The 16,160-nt window shown below is 39.7% G+C and overlaps 1 protein-coding gene across 4 annotated transcripts in view; it reads left to right on the forward strand.

Annotated features, from left to right (window-relative positions):
- GRM1 (glutamate metabotropic receptor 1) overlaps positions 1–16,160 on the forward strand; it is a 181,561-nt gene that overhangs the window by 109,318 nt on the left and 56,083 nt on the right. For all 4 annotated transcript variants that reach the window (XM_063151534.1, XM_063151535.1, XM_063151536.1 and 1 more), the window contains exon 4: positions 5,815–6,050. In XM_063151534.1, the coding sequence (XP_063007604.1) occupies positions 5,815–6,050 (236 nt within the window). The remainder of the gene's footprint in view (positions 1–5,814; positions 6,051–16,160) is intronic.

The following is a 16,160-nucleotide window of genomic DNA, read 5'->3' on the forward strand; positions in this document are numbered from 1 at the left end:
TGACTGACAATGCCTAAGGAGGAAAGTCACTTTCTGAGTTGCTGACTTGGGAGTATTGGATAGTCTCAATTTCCTTTACATGGCATCTTCTGTTTAAGGCATGTCTTACACAGACACTGAGTATCTTTGGTAGTGCTCCTTATTGCCAGCAAATAGGCTCATCCTCCTTCACAATAAGGTAGCTGTGTTTTTTCTTCACATCAGGCTGATGAAATAAAGGATTCTTTTAAAAAAAATCTATTCCCAGAAGAAGGCAGCGGAGCAGTCAGCTACAGAGCTGTTCGTGAGTAACTCTGGGCCTGATTCTACCACCTATGATCATAGCAAGTGGCAACACTGCTTTTTTTTCTTTTTCCTATGAAATTATTCCACTTGCCACACTGCCACTTTTTGGGTTGGCCTTATGCTGAGCTCTGTTTCCATCCATTCTGCCAGTAAAGAAGAGGAGTTATACAACTCTTGCACGCAGACAGGAGAATGTGTGCAGGCTTTTCCAGTGGTATGCCGTCAGAAAAGACTTCTGTAAAATGAGAGAGTGAAATTTGCAGCTTCCAAGTCTGACCAGCTCTAGAAAATGAGACCACTGGTATTTGCCAGAATCAAATAACAAATTATTTAAGTGCTACTTAGCACTATTTTGGGTTTTGTAGCACTTTGAAATACCTCTACATAAGCAGTGTCTGAGCCTCTAAATAAGAAGTGTCTGACTACTCCACAGAAGAACAGTTTTGCAAAAAGTATTTGCAATTAAAATGTCCAGCCTTTCAAAAACATATATAATCCAGCATATAAGATTTGTTTTTAAAAATACAGCTATTAACATATCAACAAAATGTCTTGGCACTTGATTGAATGTTGAATTCTCTGAGTGGTGCTGTCCTCATACTTAAATGCATTAGAAGTTCGACAGAACAGCAGGCCAGCTGGCAGCCTTGAGACTGTGGCAAGAAGGCATTCAGCACTGGGCTCTGCAGGGACATATATCAACATGACAAGGGAGATGTGCTTACTGGCATGGACTTTAATTTTGTGGAAATGAAGCAAGGCACAAATGTAGATTCTGAGCATTTTGTGTGACAGTTATGGTCACGTAGTTCCCTGTCACCCTGTTTGAATGGGATAGCTGCAGGGAGCTGCTGTGAAGGTTGAATACTTGAAACTAAAGAGATAGAAATCATGTTAATATGATTGACTTATTTGGTTTTATAATGACAAGAATATCTGCTGTAGGCAAAAGGATTATTGCAGAAATAATTCATTTAGCATTTAAAAGGGCTTCCTGCTCTTAATTTCTTATCTTTTATAACTTGTCCATAGAGAAAGAAAATATCTCACAATGAATAAAAACTTCTTAAGAAAACATAACCTCAGTTAATTCAAAAGGGGGTTGCAGCTCTCCAGTCAGAGGACTCTAAATCAATTGCCCTCTATAGGTTTGGACAGTCAGATCAAACAATTCAAGGGTGCAGGGATTAAATTGCCAGTCAGTATCCATGACTAACAAATGTGTGTCATTTTCATTACTTGTGAAAGGATGCTAACTCGACAACAATCACAGGGAAAGCAGTCCTCATAAACAATAGTGTGTTTACTTTTGTGGGTTTGCCGTTTGGAAAAAGCATCTGGATGAGTAACTCTCTGACCACTGTGCTGAGAAGCAGAGAAGAGCTGCTGCTGCATCACTTAAGAGTTAAGCCCTGAAGAGATGAAAATAGAAAGGCTGATTGCTGGTTGTCTCATCAGCCCTTGTGAAAAGCAGCTGACAGTATTCATGTTTGGAAGAGGAGAGGAAATTGGAAATCCATTCCATTTCTCCCGGTGTTTCAGTCACAAGAATATATGTGACTGCAGTTTAGAAAATATAGAGAGGCTAAGATGCTTAAGCCACAATTCAGTGATGTCCATTTTCACATATTAACAGAACAGTAAACTGATTGGAAAAAAAAAAGCTTTGTTTCTTCAAATCTCGTCTGTGATAGTGGTAACTAGGACTCCTTATCCTCTGGGGTAGCTTTGAGCTTTTTCCCTTTCCACTTGATTTTTGTTTGTGAGTGAACATTGTAATTTGGATTTGGTATCATTAATATCAGTCACCAGACTGGGACTTGGACCAAGAGCAGCTTGTGGAGTATCAGTGACCGTTTTTATTGTGATAAACACCAGAAAACCACAACAAAAGCTGTTCTTTCTCTCCTAAGAGCAAAAAGAGTGGTTGCTAGTTTGACACCCACATGCTTTTCCCTCCCTCACTGTTTCTGCTGTCATCACACTTGAAACTCCCTCACAGAGCTTCAGATCAACAGTTGCACAAGGTACCCAGCACCTTTCAAAGCTACATTGTCACATGGACACTTAGCAGGGGTGGCAGTTTGGGTAATGGATATTGGGCCACCTCCTGAAATCTGTAGCAAAGGCACAGAAAAACAGACTAGCAAAAAGTGCTGTGTGCAGTGCTACTTGCTATTCAGCAGGATGAAAGGAGGATAGTAGGTGGAATGTACTTGTTCTGACAACAAAAGAATAGTATGTGCTTCCTATTTAAAATGAAATTTCATTTTTATGTTGACTCAGCTATTGGTCTTTGATTCTGTCACTGTCATCTGACCATCAGTATCATACTGTCACCAAGCAATAAAAATGTAATTTTTTTCCCCACCATCTTCTAGACTATCCATTTATTCATATGACACCAGGGGTGCAGTGCTTCCAGACAATCTTTTTAAAATGCATATAAACAGCTGCAGGAAATCCAGAAAGGTGTTATAACAGGATCTTGGATCTCTAATAATCCTCCCACAGCTGCAGGGAGGGCTGCACGTCCCACTTAGGGTAAATTTCACCTCAGTCAGCCTGCAGCTGCCAGGATGGCATGGATCCCCTAAGAAACCAGAGGACTCTTCTTTGCTTCCTTGATTTTACTGGAAGTAGAACTAAGCTCCCATATGAGCTTCAATACCCATGAACCATTTTTTCTCTGATTCCAGTGATTTTTCTTCACATTTTGCTGAGGATGAGACTTATCAGACAGATTTAACAATTTGAGGAATCTGAAAAGAGAATAAAATATATTTGGAGCCAGAAAGAGACAAAGAAACATTAGGTGACAATCTGTGTTCCAGTTTAGGGGAACTTTTCAATGAGCTGCCCTCAGAGAACTCAAAATACACTTTCTCTTGTTTTGGAGATTTGTTCCATTTTGTCTTCAGAATTTATGTGGCCGTTTTCCAAGCTAAACATATTGGGGAAGGGGAGAGGAAAATAAATAGCTGTTTTTTGGCTGGTAGGAATCCAAGCAGTAGCAAAACTACCTCATTTCAACAAGGTCTTGTAAAAAATGGCTCAATTTACTTAATTCTTATGTCTTGCTAATGTTTCTGCTTGAGTCTACTGTTTGAAAACCAAAAACATTGTGACAAATAGTGAGGTAATTAAGTAATTAGGAGCTAATTACTCATACTTTAAGAGTGATCTCTTTCTTACTTTTCCCCCACATAAGAAAAAATAAATATTGTGTCCTTTTCTCCTCTCTAGTGAAAATTTCCATCTTGAATTATGTGAAATACAGAAAGTTAATTTTCATGGTTTTACCTTAGTATAGGTTATCTAGACCAGGATTACCTAGACCATGGTCTGTCATGAAGTAGTTGGGGGAGCATGGTACGTTTTATTGTTTATCCTCAGCATGCGGACAAGTAGAGAGTGGGGTGATGCAGAGAAGCTGAACCATGGCATCTTTCCCTCTCCAGAATTTCAGGCAGTCTGCTGGGGCAGGGAGCAGGGATGGACAAATTGTAGGTTTGTAACTCTGTACACCCCTGAGGCAATTCAAGGCTGAGCCAGGTGGGTGTCACTGGGGCTGTATTGGTACAAGACATTGAGTAACCTGCACCCCAGGCTAAGTGACCAGCAGCTTCTGACAGGTTCAGCTTGACAGGGAGAGTTCCTTTGGGACACTTCCAAAATCTCTGTCTCACTCCTGTGACCTACACCCTGCATCTACCCCAGCTCTTTGCTTTTATACTGTGTTTGAAATGCAACAGGCACACGTGTGTATCTCATGCTGTATGAAGATATTTGTCAGCAGTTTGTAAACTCAGAAATTTTGGGTGGTTCTACTGCAAGGCCTTGGCAAAGGGGGAAACAGAGGAGGAATCCTGCCTCAAAGATGCCATGGAGTGCCATCTTAAAATATAGATTTTGAGATACTGAGACTAGGTTGAAAGGAATGTATTGATTACTCTGCACTGCCAGATGCTCCATGTCTCAAATAACTTCCATAATAGAGGCATGTGTTGTGTTTCAGATGTGGAAAGAATTTACTACATGGATTTTCCTGTATTTTCATGGAAAACTGCCATTTTATTTCTGTGTCCTTGGAGCAGAGATGCAGCAGTTAATGTGAATGCCAACTAAACCATGCCGCTGTTTAGTGTGGTGGCTGAGGGCCAAAAGCTCACACATGTCCAGTACATAGTCACTTTACAGCTGTTTGACCAGGACTGTGACAGAGCTTGCTACTTCAAATCATCTATATTTTCTTTTGTGGTGATCCAGGCACACCTGTGCTGAGTGTCTCATAAATGCCCTCAGCTGGTAATGGTCTGCACCACAACACTCTTCTCAAGGCTGTGTGTAAAAGGCTTCTAACAAAGACCTTCTTTCAGTCTGTCTGGAATTCAGGATGCAATTCTCTTTTGGGTGAATCTGAGACTTCTCTCAGTGGTGAATTGTATTTTACCTCTTGAGCTCTTTGATGCTGGAAGTGCTTCATCTGTCTGCTATTCACAGAAGCAGTGCAGCTGATTTGATTCTGAATGCAATAGACCTGGATCTGAGGTGCCAGAATAATCTATTTCTCCCATTACATGCCCAGCATTTTAAGATTAAGCAATGTCTGACTTATACTTGCACTTAAATTATACTGTAAAAGCATTGTTCTTGGGGTATGCTAATAAGAACTGCAGAATGACACTAAATCAATGGGCACTTAAAGAAGGAGAGAAAAAACTAAAGAACTAAACTAAAGCTCAGATGCTAAGCCCAATGGACTTTATTCAAACCTGTTAAGATAGACTTTCCATAGACTTTCCATGAAATAATGTTGTCAAGAAAGAGCTTTATCTTCAGGTTTTCAAAAGCATTTCATATATGAAAAACAGGGAAGTAAAGCAGAAAGCCATTTTTCTTAATAAAAAAGAAAAAAGAAAAAAAATAAAAATAAGAAGGATGTGGGGGAAAAAAAGCATTTTATCACAAATCCCATTCAGGGGGAGAATAGCATTTGGTTTTCTTTCTGGTTTGGTTGAGTAGTCTTACTTACTTTGGTTGAGTAGTCTTACTTCATTCTCTTCCAACAGAATGCAATTCTCATGTCATGTTTGATTTGAATTGCTCTTCCACCTGTATGATCCATACATGCTGAGGTCTATTTTGAAAAAAAAATCCAGAATTCTAGCTTGTTTTCCTTTTCAACAACAGTAATTTTCTGTTTCCACCTCTTACAGGACAGCAAAATTTAAGTAGAATCTCTTCAGTCACAGGGATATCACAGCACAAGCTATGCCTAAATAACCTTTCCAGAAGGACAAGGAGAAAACCTCATTATTCTGGATGAGTTAATGAGGACCCTGCACAAAATCAGTCAGACTGCTCATTACAAGTCTCTATCACTCTGCTTTTTCTGCCTGGATTTTACATCTTTAGATTCCCCATTAATCACTTTCTTCCAAGGGTGCCGGCCTGCCTTTGGCTGGTGGCTTTTCCAAAACCAGCTTTCTGTCTCTGTGTAATAAGCGGCTTTTTGCCTCTTTTCAGTGACGGCTGGGCAGACAGAGATGAGGTCATTGAAGGCTACGAACCCGAAGCAAATGGAGGCATCACTATCAAGCTGCAGTCTCCTGAGGTGCTGGCGTTCGATGATTACTACCTGAAGCTGCGGCTGGACACCAACACCCGCAACCCCTGGTTTCCCGAGTTCTGGCAGCACAGATTCCAGTGCCGCATCCCAGGGCACCCGCTAGAGAATCCCAACTTCCAGAAGAATTGCACTGGTAACTTGTCAAACATTTCAAATGTTTTTCCGGTTTTTGAATCTGTGCTCTGGCAAAAAAAAATTTCCTTGGTTCTGGTTTGGGTTTTTCTTGTTGTCGTTTTATTAGGTTTTTGTTTGGTTTTCAATTAAATGTTTGGTTTTGGGTTTTTTTGTTTATTTTGTGAAAAGAAAGATGGTGACCTCAAATTGAACAGATTATAATCCCAGCTCTAGTGGGACTATATCTGGTGCTTGTTGCACAGCCTTCTCTCAATTTAGTTCTGCTCTGTTATAGAGCAACTTGCTACCATTTTATGTTTTAGGGCTATGCTAAGTCTGAGTGCCCAAGTCTGTAATATGGCTTGTAAAAAATAAAGAGACATGAAAATTTCAACAAAAATATGAACAAATTTAGACTTTCTTTCCTCAAAGTCAGCTTTTCTGATAACTGAGGAATCAGGAAATTCACAGACAATATTACAGCAGAAAATTTTAGAGAAAATTTATGCATTTTAAATTTGTCCAGTCATCTGCTTTACCTTTTTTTTTTTCTTCTTAACCTATTAAAGCATATGCAGTTTGTTTCTACTATATAGCATTCACATAAAAAAACATGTTTTACACATGGAAGTAAGTCTTACCTCATAGCAAGAGAAGTGTACCTCTCCATAGATAATTTTTCTCTTCCATTCAGAGTCTGAGAAAATGAGCTAAAATATTTCAGTAAGATTAAATTTTTTAGTAAATTGAGAGAAAATTACATTTCTATGAAATATTTCATGAATTATTTTTGCAAATATTTTGTTTTTAGTTTGCAAATATTTAATTTGTAGTCAAAAATATATACTTGATGGTAAGGAAGTTCTTTCCTTAGAAACAAAACTAATGAAGTCTTACTTTTCATCCATTTCTTTCATATTATTTACATTTTGACCTCCTGTATCCCCCAGCAGAAATCCCACTTGGTCTCCTCATGCTCTCTGAGCTGCATTCCCATAGTTTCTAGTTCTTCCCTTTTCCATCAGTAATACTTCCTAATAAGAAGGACTTCCACAGTCCCTTTTGTTTCTCCCCTGTTCTATTCACCATTGAGGCCCATCACCAAATCCTGTCCCTGGCTTTAAACTGGCCTGATGTGCTGACTGGCAGCCAGGCTGGCCTGCCTGGGTGCTGAGGGACTAATAGCAGGCCAGACAGGCTAAATCCATACTGAGTTTATAGTGATAATTTTTCCTCAAATGAGTTACTAACTTTAGACTTTAGCAAAATGTTGATTTTTTTTTGTGTAAATATTTAGTCTGCTTTAGAAATGCTTCAACTCAGACAAAGAAGTTGATATAGGCCAACAGGGGCAAAAATTGCTAAGGAGAGTTGAGTGATTTATGCACAGTGCAAATGCACAGGCTTCTTTTGCAAGAAAAGAAATTTAAAATTGCATGGTTTTGTACACAAATACATTTCATGCTGATGAACAAAGGTTCAATTTCAAGACATCTCAGCAGCTGTTATAAACATGGGTAGTTTGTTATCTAGCCTCTCTTTGGTTATGGAACTAAAAACTTGATTCTGAACTTTCATAGTCAGTTTTTATCTGGTGGATCAAAGGCAAGGGAACTCCCCACATGGTGACTTCAAAATGGCCAGCGTGGGGTATTTCTGCACAGAATGCGTAGGTGAGCTTCCAGACAGTGATTGCTGTAGACTCTAAAATTGTACTTAAGCCAAAAAAATAAAAGTTAAGAAAATCATGGAAGAAAAGCAGTGAGGCAATTTTATTAAGAAAATGTCTTACCCCAAACTTTTCATGATATCCCAGGTTTGAAGTCACTGGACATGGGAGGAGTTCTGAAGAGGTATCATCACATGCCTGCCCAGTGTTATGGGTTCTCAAGGTGTCAGGGACCACTAAATTCTGATAATACTAGTAAAACACAAAATCATTTATCTGCATTGGCAGACTCTGACAGTTTATAGTGTCAAGTCAGGCATTCAGACATCTTTCTCTCCTCTAGAAAGCTGTCAATTTTTGCATGAAACCTTAAAATATGTGATACTTCTTAGGCTTGGAAAAGCAATCAGCTCTTAAATTTGGTGGTCTACCACTGACAACCCTCAGACTTATCACACACAACTAAAAAAATCCATAAATGTCTCAAGTCACCAAAGGGAAGCATCACAAGATATCTTTCCCAATAATGATATACCTACAGAATCAAGAGATCTCCATGTCCCCAGCAAATCTGTGGGCAATACAATACTTATTTTTACTTAACTACACAGATCTGACTGCTGACTGTCTGGCACCACCAAAGCTTTCTGTGAACATATCTTTATCTGACATTTCTGGAAGGTTAAGAATGTCACTTTAAATACTAGCAGCTTCAAAGCTGTTTGGTGGAGACACTCTCTCCAAGGAGGTCTAGTGTGACAGTGCCAAGAAACCGCCTTCTTCATCTCTCACAGATTTGGAGGCAGGACTTTTCACAAACTCTCTGTTAAAAAAAGGAGTCTCTTCCTTTACAAATTATCTCTGTACACAAATTTGAAGGAGAAAAATCCATGATGCTCAATAAACAATAAACACTAATAGTTGAAACCCATTAACAGTGCCAATAGATGATGTGAATTTTTCTGGTACTACAAGTTTAAGTACTGCTGTCACTCCTGCATCACCCTAGGAAAATAATCAGTAGCCAGTACTGGTATCAAGTACCTTATTATCTCCAGTATATTTAAGAGGTTTTTCTCCAACCTCAATATTCCTATGCAAAAGCATGTAGAGCCATGTATATTAGAAAAAGCTGAGTCTCCTGTGGTCCCAGGAGTCCATGCACATTATTAACAGGTGTTGTGACTATCTCTGGGTCATGACCTCTTTTGTATTACAGAAGTGCTCTGTTAGTCCTTACTGAGAACAAAACACACCCATACTTTAACACAGACAGCAATTATCAAAGGCAATACTGCTCAAGTTTGTTTTCCATGTCTGGAGAGCTAACATCTCAGGAAACTGTATCACGAAAAAAAGAACTATGTGCAAAAGTTCTTGTGATAGGCAAGCATAGTGTAATTATATTTACACAGCAAGGGGTTTCCTAGAAGCAGACAGAAGCAAGAAAAAAAATGGAGAAGACAGTGTTGTTCTTTGAATACCTTATTAAAATATATTCACAATATTTCAACCTATGTTTTGAAAAGGAGCTTAATAGCAAAGTTTGTATCTGTTGAGATTTTTCAGTTATTGCCTGTCCATTATAATTTACTCGCATACAATCTAATCAGTTTACTGAGTAATTTATCTAAAATTGCCACTGGCATGTGAGATTCAATTTTTATCATTCATGGATAGGCAAGGACTTCTCCTCGAGCAATTACAGCTGCTGCATCTGCAATTTCTCACACCCTGTTACTGTTGAGTCAGCATTAGCTCAGGATTGCATACTCCCTGTGAAACAAGGGAAAGTTAGTTCCTAGAAATCTCCCTTCTCTGATGACAGGAATTACTGCTGGAATTCCCTCATTCGGTCTCTGAGAAGACTGTTGTCCTTTAGAAAGTCTCATATTGCACTGAGCCCTGAATGCACATGCATATTTTGGGGGAAAGAAAAAAAAATATACCTGCTCTAAGCAGTATTGGAAGGACACAAGTCCGAGTGTGCTCTACTCCATGAAGGCTGTATGATGCCTAACAGTTTGCCACAATTTCATAATAGCTCATCTGGATTACTAGAACTAAGTAGTAGTAGCAAAAAATTATTGGGAAGGGAAGAAATCCATCAAGACTTGCAGTTACTGCTCATTTAGATTATCCCTTCTTGCAAAAATTACACAACTTACTTTTCCCACTTGGGTGGCAGCCAAATGAGTGGGAGATCTTTTTGACTCATTCTTTGCAATGTTTTAGCCAAGTGCCTCTTGTAACAGAATGCTTTTCCCTATCCCTCTCTCCTTCCCTCTTTCTCCAGCTGCTGTAGGAAATATTCTTCCTCAATAGGATTCAAGTATAGACATTTTTTTACATGTAGGTGTATTGGATCTGGCTGGGATTGGTTTAACTTTCCCCACATCAGCCCTCAGGGTGCTGTACTTTGTGTTGGTACCTAGAAGAGTGTTGGTAACACACAGTTTTTTAGGGCACTGCTGAGCAGTGTTCACACAGCATTGAAGCTCTATCCCACCCCACACCCCCACCCTCAGAGTCTGGTAGGCTGGGAGTGAGCAAGACAGCAGGAGGGGGCAAAACCAGTTGACCCAAACTGACTAAAATTTCCACACCATATGATGTTATGGTCAGCAATAAAGGATGAGAGAAAGGATGAGAAGGTGGGAGAGTGTTTGTTATTAAGGCATTTGTCTTGCAAAGCAACACACTGAGACCCTATTTCCCAGGAAGAAACTGGACATCATCTGCTGACATAGTTAGAGAATACATTCTCCTTTTCTTCCACACATGGTCTTTGGGTTTTTTTAATCAAACTATTTTTACCTATGTGGTTTTAATTTTTATTTTATGTATTTTTCTCCCCTGTCCTGCTGAGGAAGAGGAGTGAGAAAATTCTTGGTGGGCACTTGACAGCCAGCTGAAGTCAATGTACCCCAGCAGAAAACACACATTTGTATATGGATATTCTCCGAGGGTTTTCTGGGTATCTAACAGGTCAAAACCACTTCCAATACAAAGATGTTCTTAAACTGTCTGTGCCACTAAGGTACTTGTAATGTATCCCATGTAGCTGCTACACTCTGTAGGAAACAACATCTTACAACTCTGCATGGACCCCTGACACACAGCAGAATTCAGAAATTCACACCATTCTTCATGCCCTTCAGATAAAATGTCAGAACAGAGTGTTTTAACAGTAATAAAAAAGGCTGTTTCTGAATTTGAGGTACTAAGACAGTATCTGACTCAGGATGGACCTGACAGAAAGTTCCTTTAGCACACAGCCTCAGGCGCTGCCCCAAGGAACAGTCCCTGCTTATCTCAGTTCATTAGAAAACAGCATTTTCTGCATTTTGTAGGTTGTACACAGATGATAGACTGTGTATGTCAGTCAACAGAGTTCAGATATTTTTCCAACAGACTTGTAGGATGTTTTCCCAGATCTGATAACCCAAATGAAGGTGGGGTTTTTTTTCACACAAAAATACACTGGCTAATCTTTCTCTGTTGCCTGTGGTGAGCCCACATAGGTCAAAATTAAATGCAAGTCATACTCACACAGAAATGATATAAAACTCAGTGCAGTGCAAACACTTGTAGGGATGTCTGAAAGCTCTTTTACAAAATGCCTTATCCTCCTCCTGGCAGATCATACAGTGGCTGGAGTTTATGTAAACCAGGTGGGCTGAGTCCTCCTCTGCACCACAAGAGACAGTTATGAAATTGGTAATGGAACTGATGCAAATAACAGATTATGCTCACAGCAGTTCATCTGCTGGGACAACAAAATACATTGGCAGGCAATCAGCACAAACATTTTTCAATAGAGCAAAGTGGAACAAAGTGGGCAATTCATGATTCATTCATCGATTCAATTGATCTTTGTGACAAAGGGTTATTTGTCAGTGAATCTATTTGTTGCAGATAAGAACAAGAAATGTAGATATTTTTTGTTCCAAAGTAAGTCATAGTCCAAGTTCCCTTCAGGATGCTTACTCATACTTTGGTCATGCCATAAGGATTTCTTTATCTGCTAATTCCTGTCTTGGCCCAAGAGAACTGCAAGCAATCAGTCTGAGTGCATCCAAAGTCACAAGGATCATAGGATCACTCAGTCTAGAAGGTAGCTCAGGTAGTCCAACTCCCTGTCAAAGCATGGTAAGTCATCAGTACAGACCAGGTTGATCAGGCCTTGAAAACCTCCAAGGTGGCACAGTGTGTCTGGGTAACCTGTTCCACTACTTGAATGTGAAAAAGTTTGGCCTCATATCTAAAGAAAGAGTCTAAACCTCTCTCGTTTCAAGATATGCCTGTCATCTCTTGTTCTTCCACCAGGCCTCACTATGAAAAACCTGCCCCTCTCTTCTTCACCACCCCATGAGTATGAGGTGCTGTTGTAAGGTTCCCCTGCAGCCATCTCTTCTTCAGGCTGAACAAGCCCAGGCCCTTCAGTCTGCCCTCAAAGGCAAGGACTGCAGCTCCAGGTCATCCTGATGGCTCTCTGCTGCAGGTACTCCAGGTTATCAGTGTCTTTCTGTATTAGGGATTCACAAACCACATGCAGTGTTCCAGGCGCAGCCTGATGAGTGCCAAGTAAAGGATGGTGGTGATGGTTAGATAATCACATGCCTCAGTCACTGGTTGTGCTGCTGTTACCATCCTGCTTACAGGATGCTTCTTGCCATCACTCCTGCCAAGGATGAATATGTCCGCCATGTTCTTATATCAAACTTGGTCCTAAGAAGGTGTATCTTTTCCCATCTCCTTTCTGCAGCAGACAGAAGCTTTCACCACACCTGGTCAGTACTGAAAGACCACCACAAATTGTCATAGCATATTAAATCATGAGCAGAACATAATGATAGCAGAAGAAGCTTGGGAAGGCTAAATATTCCAGAAGGGTCATTTATGCTTTGGTATGAATAATGCAGAGTCATATTTCTTGAGATGTTAATGTCAGTGAATATAGATTATTTTGTGACTGTAAAGATCTTGGGCTACATTTGTTATGGCCATAATCTGAAAGAGATGTGGAGCACAGGGCAGAGGTGGTTTAGGTATTAGTGACCCACACAGCAATACAAAAAACAGTGCAGTGTTACATGGACATACCAGCTCAAATAGTGTATTTATATCTGTGGAATATTATCCAATCATTTCAACAATTGGTTCTGAAGTCAGGTGGGGTTGTTAGCCTCTAGTAAAGATTTCTCTGAAAAGCATCCCTAAGGTTTGCCACCATTATCACCCACTCATTAAAAAGTAACTAGATTTATCCTATCCATACTCACAGTTCTTATAATTTTAATGAAAAGTTTTGGGTTTTTTCCTGACATAGGATATCTGTGGTTTAAAAATGGTATTCCCCAGTTCAGTGCCCCCACCAAGACTCTCCCAAACCAGATGCCACTCACTTACTCACCCCTTCCCCTTCTTGGTCCAGGAATGGAGTTGAGAATTAGAGGCACAAAAGGTGAAAGTCATGGTTCAAGATAAGAAAAATTTACTGGAAACAAAAATGAAATAAGAAAGTGAATAACAGCAGTACAATGATAGCAATGGAAGGTATAAGACAAAGGAACAAAGAGATGATTTACATGAAAAACTGCAACAAATACCAACCAACTCTTCCCCACAACACCACCTTTTCTCCCATGGGAGGGGAATATAAGAGAAAGTTGCTTTCCCTCACCTTGGCAATGATGTAAGATGATATCAAATAACATTACAGTCTTGGCTACAGCCCTTCCCAATGATTTTGGCTGAAAAAAGGACAAGGACAATAACATATTTTTTAGACAATCTGCAGGACCTCTACTCGTGTCATGATGTTTGTTTTTCTGTTTTTGTTTGTGAAGTTCTCCTTGATTGCATTTATTGCACCAGATGGGGAGACAGAAGACTGATGGCTGCCTATTCCCATCCTGAGACACAGTTGTACTTGGCCAATCTTTCAGATTACATCCAGGCCACCAGTAATGGAGTTCAGAGCTTCTCTTAATCAAGAACTTTTTTCTCAGGACCCACCCTACTTTTAATAAATCTATATGAGATGACATGAGGTTCTCCTTTTCTCATCTCAGTGGACAATTCACTCCAGATGTCTACTTGATTTTTCTACACTTTTCTGAAGGAGTGAATGCATTTCCAGTGAGAGCTGATCTGAGTTGTTTTCAGAGATGAACAAATTAGATCCAGCAGACTTTATTAGGGCTCATCCTTCTGTGTCAAGACAAGTGTGCAGGTGTTTCTCTGAGAACATTCTTTTTATCTCAACATCTGCTGGGCTTCCCCATGGAGCACCTCTCCCATGAGATTCTTCATCAGCAGAAGCACCCACAATAGGAATTACTCCCACTACAATAATTCAGAAAAAGTAATTATAAGACAACAGTCTGGTGTACACTCTGCCAAGTCAGCCACTGCTGGTAAATCACCTTTGTGGTGTATAGGAGACATATTTTTAAGCTCTTGAAGAAGGAATCAAGTTATTGACATGCCATAACTTCTTCAAAATATGTTTTACATTAAGTATCCTGTGACTTGTCCATGCTCACCTCTGCTTTGCGTTCTCATTACATATTTAGGTCATGTATCACACTCTTTTTTCTCAGTATGAGGCAGAACATCCTAGTGATCCCAGGAGTGATCAAAACTGATAGTAATTTCATTGGCACCTAGAACAAAGCCTACTGGGAACAACTTGTCTGAAAATATTCTAGTTGCTACTTTTCTTAGTCAAGTCTTTTTTACAGCAGATAAGACAGGAGAGTTGTAGTTTTATTTTTTTCCCCAATGTTACAGGCAGCTTTTAAGGCTTAAAGATGAGGAGGATTAATAATGTGTTTACTGTGATAAATCATGTGAATTATTCAGAAAAGAGAAAATGGCCAGGTTTTTGTTCATTTGGTTCTCCCTTTTTGTGTCCATGTTTGGAAAAAAAGCAGTTATATTTTTCCTGTATTTTCTACTTCCAAAAACACTTTTAAAACAGGCTGTCTACAAGTATACAATAAAAATAAATATCTTTCTTCTTTTGGGACCCATAACAAAAAAATGACATCATCATGAAATAAAGGAGAGGCACACAATATACGTGTGCCTTTGTAAACAGCATAGAAGACAGTCTACAGAAACATGCATATTACAGCAGCATATGACTAAAGTTTTCAGAATCTACACCTACATTTTCCATTCTGAATTTTAACAATAAAAGTTTGCATTTCTGGGATTAAAAAGTCCTCTGGTAGGCTTGTCACACTGAGCCTTCTCCATTACATGGATGGTGCTAAGGAAGAGGACACCTGAATCGTGCTCCCTTGTGCCTCCTTCAGGCTCCTGTCTCCTGTGCCTAGAGAGAGACAGGGACACTCCTGACTGCTCAGATTGCCACAGATTATTTAAACTTTTATTAGGAGCACAGTGAGGACAAAAGCACACAATTAAAACAAAAATTGACTTGTTCCTAGAAATCAATTGTTTGTGCAGGTTATGCATCAGAACAATTGGCAGAGATACAAACATTTAACCAAACCAGGAAGTCAGTCAGATGAAATAGCACAAGTAACTGATCTGAATACAAAGCAAGCTGCTTTCTGTCAGCCCTCCATGTCTTTTATTAGATGATATCTTCCATTTTCTCATTTACCTGTAGGTGGAAAGTTTTAAACTCAGCTTGCAATTTTACAGGTTGTCATTACTGGCAGCATTACCCCATAAATACAGGTGCAAAGGAGAAGCAGTGGAGACTAACACATGTAGGCACAGTCCCACATACTCACACCTGTTTAGCTGCAGACTAGAGATACTCTTTGCACAAAAGGATATTTTCTGAAAAATAGCCAGTAGTGTTCTTAAAATAAATGGGTTCCTCTTAAAAGATTGTGGGCAAGCAGTGGCATAAAGAAAAATAAATTATGAGCCTGGTAAAATCTAAACCGTGAAAACCAAAGAATTTCCTATTCAGAATATGCTGTGTTGATATCCACAGGGAGTATAATCTGATGGAAGGTGTGTGGTCTGAAAATCAGTGCTGCTAGAATAAATCTCTGTTTTCCCATTCATCCTGGGATGTCTGGGGAAGTGCAGAAGTCTGCTTGTGTGGAGAGAGTTAGGGAAAAATGATAAGATACTGCCTTGACACTGTGTTGCTGGCTGAGCCAGAAATCCACTGTAGCACAGCAAGGCACTAGACCAGATGATGTCAAAATGTTTCCTCCAGCTGAGATTATTGAGATTCATACAGTAGAAAGCAGCTTTGGAGGAACCCACAAGTTCAAAGCTTCCATTTAGCTCTGGATTCAGGCTCAGCTCTGTAGGAATGAAAAAGCGGGGCTGTTTTCTTCGAAGCAGTAGCACTGTACATATCATGCTAGGCAGTGAACTCTTCACTTTCTGCAGAGGCCAGCTTAGTCTGCAGCTTTTTCCAGGCTTATTTTCTCAAAAAATTCATACCAAAAGACCTGT

The sequence above is a fragment of the Melospiza melodia genome, chromosome 3 (assembly GCF_035770615.1).
Source record: "Melospiza melodia melodia isolate bMelMel2 chromosome 3, bMelMel2.pri, whole genome shotgun sequence".
NCBI lineage: Eukaryota > Metazoa > Chordata > Aves > Passeriformes > Passerellidae > Melospiza > Melospiza melodia.